Here is a 10,098-nt window from a genome sequence, read left to right as displayed (position 1 = left end):
ATATACAATAGGAAAAGAGTATATTAATATTATTTTTTTTGGAGAAATAAGTATAATAAAATGACTTATTTTGTTTTTTTTTTAAAAGGTTGTGGGCTTGTTTGTTTTGGCTTTTTTTTATAATAATTTTTATAGTATTACATAATTTTATATAAAAAAATTTACGAAGAAATTTTTCATAAAAATTTCAAATGAAAATTTGGTTTGAATAGTTATTTTTAAAATGTTATTTTAGGTATTTCATCATTTTATTGAAATTTTTTTTAGATATCAAAATTTTAAAAAATCACTTAATTTTAAAGTTATTTCAAATAGATTTTCATAAAAAATATTTTTGAAATACCACTTTTTAAAAAAATTGCGATTTTAACTATGTTTTGGTCTTTAATAATATTTGTATATGTTATAAGATGTCAAAAATAATGTTTCAATTTTGATTTAGAAAAAACTAATATAAAAAAACTTGTAATATTTTAAAAAACTTATTTTTGAAATCTATTTTAAAAATAAAAAAAAATATATTTTTTTAAAACTGAAATAAATAGGCTCTATATAATGTTGTAATTATCTTTATATATAAAATTAAAGCAAGTGAAATGTTCTTAAAAAAGATAATGTTAATTTGTGTCTCAAGGACACAAGTTAAAAACTAAATGAAAAAAAGAATACGTTGAAAATTGTATATTAATTTTAAAGAAAATATAAAATTAATTTTTTTATTGTTTTTTTCAAAATAAAATTTCTATAAGTAGATTTTTTAATTTGTGCCCAAGGCAGAAGTTAGCAAAATTAGCATTACCCTTTTAAGAAACAGCGATGAGATTTTGTAATCATCTCTTATAATATTAACTCAGGTTTCCTTTTTTATAGCATAATATATATAAAGTAGATGGATAATTACATAGATAAATAATTAAATGATGTATATGCAGTATGCACAACTACATTTTTCACACGACAAGTATATACATATGCACTTCTAAGTGCAAGTTTATGGAGTTATTTGCATGTCTTGGAGCTGGTGCTTGTGTGAATGAGTGAATGTGATTTGTATTATTTGATGACAATGCAGTGCTTTACTTTTAATAACTCTTTATTCTCATAGAAGAAGTTCTGGTTAGAAACAATTTGTAGGATGCAACACTTGTTAACATTCTCTAGCCACTTCATTAATTCATGGCTGAAGACAATAATAATAAAGCATCCTCCTTTTCCATAAAAATGTCCAGATTCATCAAATTCAAACAAAAGTCTACCGCCCAAGTTATGTTCTTTTCATTTTGCCACCTCAATTTTGTACATTCTAACACACGTCCATATGCATGGCACAACATGGCCAGATGTTAGTGCATGTTAACTATATAGTTTTATTTTCAAATATCTATAAATACCCTCTCATCTCAGTATTTTATTCATCCACAACGACCAAAGTGAAACATTATAGTTTAAAGCAACATGGCTACTACCACAATGAAAACATCATTTCCACTTTTGATGCTCCTGGGAATTGCTTTCCTAGCTTCAGTGTGTGTTTCTTCTAGATCTGATCCTGAGAACCCCTTTATCTTCGAGTCTAACAGATTTCAACCTCTTTTTGAAAATGAAAATGGGCACATTCGACTTCTTCAAAATTTTGATCAACGCTCTAAAATTTTTGAGAATCTACAAAACTACCGTCTTTTGGAATATAAGTCCAAACCTCACACTATATTTCTTCCACAACAAACTGATGCCGATTTCATCCTTGTTGTCCTGAGTGGTAATTTATTGTTTATCAAGTTAAACATTTAAACTTATCACGCATAGTTTATTTAAAAAGATTAGTATAAATTACTTTACATGTTTGTTTTGTAAGGATAAATTAAATTAAATTTTAAAATCTAATGTTAATATTGTAAATTTTCAGGAAAAGCTATACTTACAGTGTTGAAACCCGACGATAGAAACTCCTTCAACCTTGAGCGTGGAGATACCATAAAACTTCCTGCTGGCACCGTTGCTTATTTGGTTAACAAAGATGACGACGAGGATCTTAGAGTATTAGATCTTGCCATTTCTATAAATAGACCTGGCCAACTTCAGGTAATATAGCCAATGTTTACGTTTTCTCATATCAAATATGGTCTGCATTCAATTATATAAATCAAATGTAGGGGCCTCTATCATAACATCACAACAACAATTGTGAATGTATTTATACATATTTTACTGTAAAGATTTTCTAATGATCTTATCCTTGCTTTTTGTCTTTTTCAACAGTCTTTCTTATTGTCTGAAAATCAAAATCAACCGTCCATCTTATCTGGGTTCAGTAAGAACATTCTAGAGGCTTCCTTCAATGTAAGCATAAAACACAAAATATATATTTCCTCGTTTTTATGTATTAGATTGGTTTGCTATATGTTAATATTCACTTTGTCATTGTATATATTGTAAAAAAACAGACTGATTATGAAGAGATAGAGAAGGTTCTTCTAGAAGAGCATGAAAAAGAGACACAACAGAGAAAAATCCTAAGGGATAAGAGGAAGCAGAGTCAAAACGAGGATGTAATAGTCAAATTATCAAAGGGGCAAATTGAAGAACTGAGTAAAAATGCAAAGTCTAGCTCCAAAAAAAGTATATCCTCTGAATCTGAACCATTCAACTTGAGAAGTCGCAGCCCTATCTATTCCAACAAGTTTGGCAAATTCTTTGAAATTACCCCAGAGAAAAATCCACAACTTAAAGACTTGGATATATTTATCAATTCTGTGGAGATTAAGGAGGTATATATATGATAAAACTATTTTATAATATATGCAACTAGCTAAATTACACAACGAGATTTCACTTGATCAAATTACAATTGTTTTAAATTGTTTTAAATGATTTTATTTTTGTCCATTGAAATTATAATATCAACTTTTGTTACTAAGTTGACATCTTATAGACGATAAGTTTATATACTCAATAACATGATTTAATTATAGAACATATAGATAAAGTATATATTTAATTACTCCTTCTAATTAAATATTAGGGATCTCTATTGTTACCACACTACAATTCAAGGGCAATAGTAATAGTAGCAGTTAACGAAGGAAAGGGAGATTTTGAACTTGTGGGTTTAAGAAATGAGAACCAACAAGGGCAGAGAAAAGAAGATGACGAGGAAGAGAAACAAGGAGAAGAAGAGATAAATAAAAAAGTGCAAAATTACAAAGCTAAGTTGTCTCCCGGAGATGTTTTTGTAATTCCAGCCGGTCATCCAGTTGCCGTAAAAGCTTCCTCAAATCTTGATTTGCTTGGATTTGGTATTAATGCTGAGAACAATCAGAGGAACTTTCTTGCAGGTATATTATATATATCACTCAATCTCTTTCTTCTATATATATATATATATATATATATATATATATATATATATATATATATATATATATATATATATATATATATATATATATATATATATATATATATATATATATTCATTTTAAGTATGTATTTTAAAAGTCTACTTCTATTTAAATCAAGAAGGAAAAAATTATTAAGATATACTTATTTTTTGAGTGATTTCAAATTTTAAGGCGAGGAGGACAATGTAATTAGCCAGATACAACGACCAGTGAAAGAGCTAGCATTCCCTGGATCAGCTCAAGAGGTTGATAGGCTACTAGAGAATCAGAAACGATCTCACTTTGCAAATGTTCAGCCTCAACAAAGGGAGAGAGGCGACCATGAAACAAGAGATCGTCTATCTTCAATTTTAGATGCTTTTTAATGAGTGAGAAAATATTATGCATGTATGCTATCAAGAGATATAGCTCATAGTGAGCAATGAATAAAATAACGTTCTCTTGTAACTATAATTATATCTCCACTTTTTAACAATGAATAAATAAATCAAGAGTATTTTGGTGCTCCTCTTAGCTACTATGTTTTTTTTTAAGTAATACTCTTTTAAGTAGATTTTAAACTAATACTCTTTTAAGTAATATGATTTAAAGAAAAACACTATCAAAACTAAAGAAATTATAATATTAAAATTTTTAGAAAATTTTAAAAATTAACTAATGAAATAGAAAACTTATTCATTGATTGACACCATAAGTGAGTGTGTTTGTTATGCTACTTCACTGCTTTGAAAACTTACACTTAATTTTACATTTGATTCAATAAAAAAATGATAAAATTATACCCAGGGTCCTTTAAGTTATTTTATCGTAACAAGTTGGTCCTTGATGTTTTTTTCGCTACAAGTTGGTCCTTTATGTTAACTAACGTTTGCACAGTTAACCTTTTTCATAAACTTAGTTCCAAAAAAACCAAAGTGACACTAATGATGTTGATGTATCACTTAACATACGTTAGAGACCATCATTGAATCCTATAATAAAATTTTCAAAATTTTTTAGAGCATAAAAATATTTTTAAACTAATTAAAATGCACACAAAAGAAATAAATTAAATAAAAATAATAAAACAGAAAATAAAATTCTCAGAAAATTACACTAAGTGTAAAATGAGAAGAAATATTTTTAGGAATTTTTTCATAATTTTTGGACCAACAATGAGTTTAATATGAATTTTAAAAGTTAAAAACGAAATAAAATAAAATTAATAAAACAGAAAAAAGGTCAACGATGCATACATTAGTTAACATAAAGGACTAACTTATAGCAAAAAAAATATAAAGGACCAACTTGTTACAATAAAATAACTTAAAGGACCCTGAGTATAATTTTGCCTAAAAAAATAAAGGGTAGGGTTAATACTCATTTTGCCCCCTGTCATATGGGGTGTAGCTGAAAAACCCCCTGCCAAAAAAAAAAGTTCAAAAAGTGCCTCATTAAAATTTCAGAAGTTTGCTTTTGAACCTTTTTCACGCCACCTCATTAAAAAGTCTGATGTTTTTATTGTTTGGTTCTTAAAATGTTAAATATGAAAGTTCAAAAAATTAGTCCTAATAGGTGTTGAACCCAATACCTAAAACATACTTTACCAACATCATTACCACTAGGCTACATAATGCTTTTTGTTATAGAAATGCCTTAGCTAAGTTATAAGTTACTGTTATAGTTATTAGCATTAATAATTAATGTTTTCACTATTGATTAATATAAATATTATTAGTTAATAATTATTAGTTATTAGTTAATGTTATTAGTTAATAACTATTTAATTATTAATTATTAGTTAATGTTATTAATTATTAATCATTATTAGTTAAGTAATAATAATTATTAGTTATTAGTTAATGTTATTAGTTAATAATTATATAAACATTAACTAATAATATTTAACTAATGTTATTTCACTGTTAACGTTATATTTAATTTAAGTAATTTAATTTAAACAGTTTATATTAATGTTTATATTTAATTTTAGTTTATTTATTTTACCGTTAACATTATTAATTAATATTAGTTTATATTAATTTAATTTAGTTTAATTTAGTTTAATTTAATTTAATTTAATTAATGTTATTTTATAGTTAATGTTATATTTAATTTAATTAATTTAATTTAAAATTTTTAAATTAATGTTTATATTTAATTTAATTTAATTTATTTTACTGTTAACATTATTAAGTAATATTACTTTATATTAATTCATTTTAGTTTAATTTAGTTTATATTTTATAATTTAATTAATTTTAACAGTAAAATAAATGTTAATTACTATTTTATAATTTAAATAATATTAATTAATAACATTAACTAATATAGATGTTAACTATTATTTTATAATTTAGTTACTGTTAACGTTATTAGCATTAACTATTAATGTAATTAATTAATATTAGTTAAATTATAAAATAATAATTAATATTTGTTTTACTATTAAAGTTAACTAAATTATAAAATATAAACTAATAATATTTATATTAATTTAGTTTATATTTTATAATTTAATTAACATTAACAGTAAAATAAATATGAATTATTATTTTATAATTTAACTAATATTAATTAATTACATTAACTAATAAATATTAACTAATAACTAATAATTATTAACTAATAATATTTATATTAATTAATTATGAAAACATTAACTATTAATGCTAATAACGTTAACAATAACTATTATAACTTAGCTAAGGCAATTACATAACAAAGAGCAACACGCAGCCTAGTGGTAATGGTGCTGGTCATGTATGCTTTATGTCTTGGGTTCAAGATTCCATGGGATCAAGTTTTTAAGCTTTCATAATTTTAAAAATTAAATGCCACCTAAGCCAACCACGTCATTAAAAAAAATTGTCACATCAGACTTTTTAATGAGGTGGCGTGAAAAAGGTTCAAAATTAAACTTCTGAAATTTTACGAGGCACTTTTTGAAACTTTTTTTTTGTCAGGGGGGATTTTCAACTACACCCCATATGGCAGGGGGCAAAATGGGTATTAACCCAAAAATAAATAGACAACGCAAAGTTCATTGTCAATCTTTACACAACTGCCTTCATTTATTGGTTAACTTCTTTAAATTTTGATTATTTTGCACAAATTACCAAAAACCTTCTCATTTTTATTTGTTAAACATTTCTTTCTTTGTTGCATTATGTTTACGATTTTGATTTAATGACATCGTTGAAACCAAATGTACATGTACAACACATATAATCACAATATAAAGATTGAAAACTTCATGCACGAGGAAGGTTTCAAAAGGAGCAATGTCGACCACTGTTGTTTCTTCAAGAGATATAAGTCCACTTATATAATTTTATGAGTTAAAAGGTAGTGCACTGACAGTGTAAAATAATTTTACACTTTCATCCAATAGAAAATCATAAATGTGCCATGTCATTAAGTTTTTTTTAATAAAAAAATGGTTTAATTGGATACATGGGTGGTGATTGGTTGACAGTGTAAAAATATTTTACACTGTCAGTGCATCACCCCTTTTCTCTAATTTTATTACTTTATGTCTATGATATGTTGGTAGCATACTCTTATATGAACAAGATCATAAACTTAAAGATGTAGTTGTCAAAGTAGTTTGACATGAAAGACTTAAGTCATGTAAAAACAATCTAAATGCATACATAAACCCAAACCTTAATCCAATCCCAAAAGCTAACTCAATAAATTGGCCTTAAAGTTAGATGGTGCCCACCCAGTGAAAAGTATGGCCTTATAATCCAAATTGGCCTTACCGAACCAAGGTTTTACACGGACTGACCATGAATTGAACCGAGATTTTTACCGGGATAATCTCAAACCTATTGAATTTTACACCGGACTGAACTCAAAAACCAAGAGAGGTTTTACACCAGGCCGGTCTCTAAACAATATAGCTTTTAACTAGGTGGACTGAACTCAAAAAACCAAGAGACGTTTTACACCAGGCTGAGCTCAAGAATTTTTGTGGAGATTTTCATTGGCTGATTTCATGAACCAAAAGAAATGTTTTTCAATGATGGAGCTCGCGAAACTAATGAAGACTTATATTAATCCCTCAAATACAAACAAGAACTTTTTTAATGGTTTAACTCCCAACCAAAAAGATACTTTCTAAGGAAGGATTATTTACTTAAGAGAAAAATGATACTCTTGGTAAATTTAAATTATTCCCTCACCCAAAACAATATTCCTCACTAGACTCAAGAACACTCTCAAAGCATTATGGCCAAAATATGTAAGAAACGTATGAAAGACTTAGAGAGATTATGAGAAAAATGAAAAGTGAGGTGTTTCACGTTTTCTAGTTGAATTAAAATGATAGAGAAACTCTTTATTTATAGGCCAATACATGATGTAAATTCGGGAACAATCCACATGCCAAAATAATAACCTAATCGATTAGGCAGGGTAAATAATCAATTGTTCCTGCCCAAAATAGAATATTTGGATAGAGAGTGGTTATCAAACTTTAAGAAACTGTCACAATCGATTATAGCCTCAATTATCCATCACATAATTGGAAAAATGATTGCAATCACAAAAAAAATTAAGAGTATGTATTGAAAAACTAATAACTCAAAATCGAAAGGAAATATGTTGCAATAATTTATTTATGTCATATGTTTGTACTAATGCAATAATTTATTTATTTTTTATTTTAATTTTAAAATAAATTAAATATTTATTATTAAGGAGAGGTTGAGATTATTTTATAGGTTAATTATTTTTTAAGTTTCAAATTTGGTAACTACATTTGAGGACCAATTTTATATGGAAATCTCATAATTAAAAAATGGCTTAAATAAACGTTTGTTTCTAGTCAGTCCTAATAATTCTATTTTCGTGCTAGTAATCAATACCAAAACGGCTTAATTATAAACCAAAATGATTCAACCACCGATATGAAATAAGTAACGTAAATAGAGGGATCAAAAGTGCATTTAAGTCTATTTTTATAGAAAAAATTCGTAATTTTATTTAACTTTATTTATAAATTATTTAATATAAATATTAAAAAAACTATTATGGATTTGTGGCCCATTCCTTAGAAACATTTCTACAATCCACAAATGTACACTATGTAGTGTTTGTTTAACCTATATAAACATTAAAGAATTTTGTAAAGAAAGCGATGTGGGACTAGAAACCACCCTTTACCATTCATTGACACTGCAAAAACCAACCAAACACTCTTCTCAAAAACCAAAATATCAAACAACATCAAACACTATTAGTTTGTATTTTTATTTGGATACCAGTATCATACTCACTATCTGTTTGTTTTCATGGTCAAGAAATATGTGAACATTGCTCTTTGAATGATGGAAACAAAGGATTTTCTTCTTAGTTTATCAGTACTTCTACTTCGTGTTGAAGATTTACCACATGATCCTTTCATGATTGATACTGGGAAAGAAACTGCAATTACAAGTACTCTACAAGAAAAACGAGTTTTTGCAGCGACAAATTTTTTTCTGAAAAACACAAAGTTGTTGCGAATTTTGTTTTTTTTTTGCAGTGAAAAAAATATCGTTGCATGTCGTTGGTATAAATATTGTTGCAAAAAGTTTTGCAACGACATTTAATGTCGCTGTCAAAACTAATGTTTTTACAACAATAGTGTTACCTTTTTTAATAGAACATAATGATCATAGTTATTATGAAAAAAATACTTTTGTCAACAACTTAAGATGTTGTCAAAAGTTATTTTTATCAATTATACAACAAATTGTTGCTATGTCTTTTATATCTCAGCCACAAAAATAATTAACATAAATTAGATTTTTCAACAACTTATGTTATTTATAAAAATTTATATTTTTTATCTTCTTAAAATTATTGTCATTACTATTTAATAAATAAATAATTTTATGACATAAGTCACAACTATATTAGTATATTTTTCTTCAAGAAACATAAACATAAATCAATATATCTTTAAAATATAAAATGTCATAAATTATCCCAAGGGTTTAATATACAAAATCCTTCTATAATATAGGCGAAACTCGCTTTTCCCCCTGTAATATTTTTTCAAACACCTCCCTGAAATATAAAAATATTATGTCTTTTGCCCCCTAAGTGTAAAGTTTACCCCCCTGTAATATTTTTTATTTGATTTTCTCTCCCAGATTTGGTGTTAAATTTGCACGCTTAGGGGGTAATCCAAACAAAAAAAATATTACAGGGGGAAAACTAAAAAAAAAATATTACTAGGGGGTAAAGCGAATTTCACATATATTACATGGGTGAAAAGTGATATTAACCCTTATCTCAATTAGCATTAAATTATTTATATTAAAAGTGCTTTGTCGATTTAATTCCTACTCACAACATTCAATTTGGGACCCCAACTAGTACTAAATATCCACACAAAAATTACATTTTTGATATATAACACACATACACACACCTGATAATCATATTTGTTGGCTTGATAATTTATTCACAGGGACAAATCAACTTGTATATTTCTTGTGTTACTAATATCATCCAATTTCTGTCTACAACATATATGGCATAATAAATATCCATTGTTCGACCTAAAATAAAAAAAGAGTGAAACATAAGCCGAGTGAAACTTCTGTTACTAGTAATAGGGATGACAATGGGCTGGGTTTGGGTAGGGTACTATAGTACTCGTCCCCATACCCGCATTTTGAAAAAATCTTCATACCCGAGCCCATACTCGTGTGGGCATCAA

At 26.7% G+C, this 10,098-nt stretch overlaps 1 protein-coding gene across 1 annotated transcript; it reads left to right on the top strand.

Annotated features, from left to right (window-relative positions):
- Positions 1-1,409: 1,409 nt before the first annotated feature.
- LOC131656002 (vicilin) lies at positions 1,410-3,907 on the top strand. Its single transcript, XM_058925788.1, has 6 exons — positions 1,410-1,759; positions 1,907-2,082; positions 2,260-2,340; positions 2,445-2,768; positions 3,023-3,335; positions 3,573-3,907. Exons 1-6 carry the CDS (start codon positions 1,456-1,458, stop codon positions 3,764-3,766), a joined length of 1,392 nt encoding a protein of 463 aa, XP_058781771.1. The 5' UTR covers positions 1,410-1,455; the 3' UTR covers positions 3,767-3,907.
- The last annotated feature ends 6,191 nt before the right edge of the window (positions 3,908-10,098 follow it).

The sequence above is a fragment of the Vicia villosa genome, linkage group LG3 (genome assembly GCF_029867415.1).
Source record: "Vicia villosa cultivar HV-30 ecotype Madison, WI linkage group LG3, Vvil1.0, whole genome shotgun sequence".
Taxonomy (NCBI): Eukaryota; Viridiplantae; Streptophyta; class Magnoliopsida; order Fabales; family Fabaceae; genus Vicia; species Vicia villosa.
This window is presented reverse-complemented; position numbering and strand designations above follow the sequence as displayed.

Coding starts and splice junctions, on each gene's coding strand:
- LOC131656002 (XM_058925788.1), top strand. CDS start 1,456: ATGGCTACTACCACAATGAAAACATCATTTCCACTTTTGATGCTCCTG. Junction 2,083..2,259: donor ATAGACCTGGCCAACTTCAG/GTAATATAGCCA, acceptor CTTTTTCAACAG/TCTTTCTTATTGTCTGAAAA. Junction 3,336..3,572: donor TCAGAGGAACTTTCTTGCAG/GTATATTATATA, acceptor TCAAATTTTAAG/GCGAGGAGGACAATGTAATT.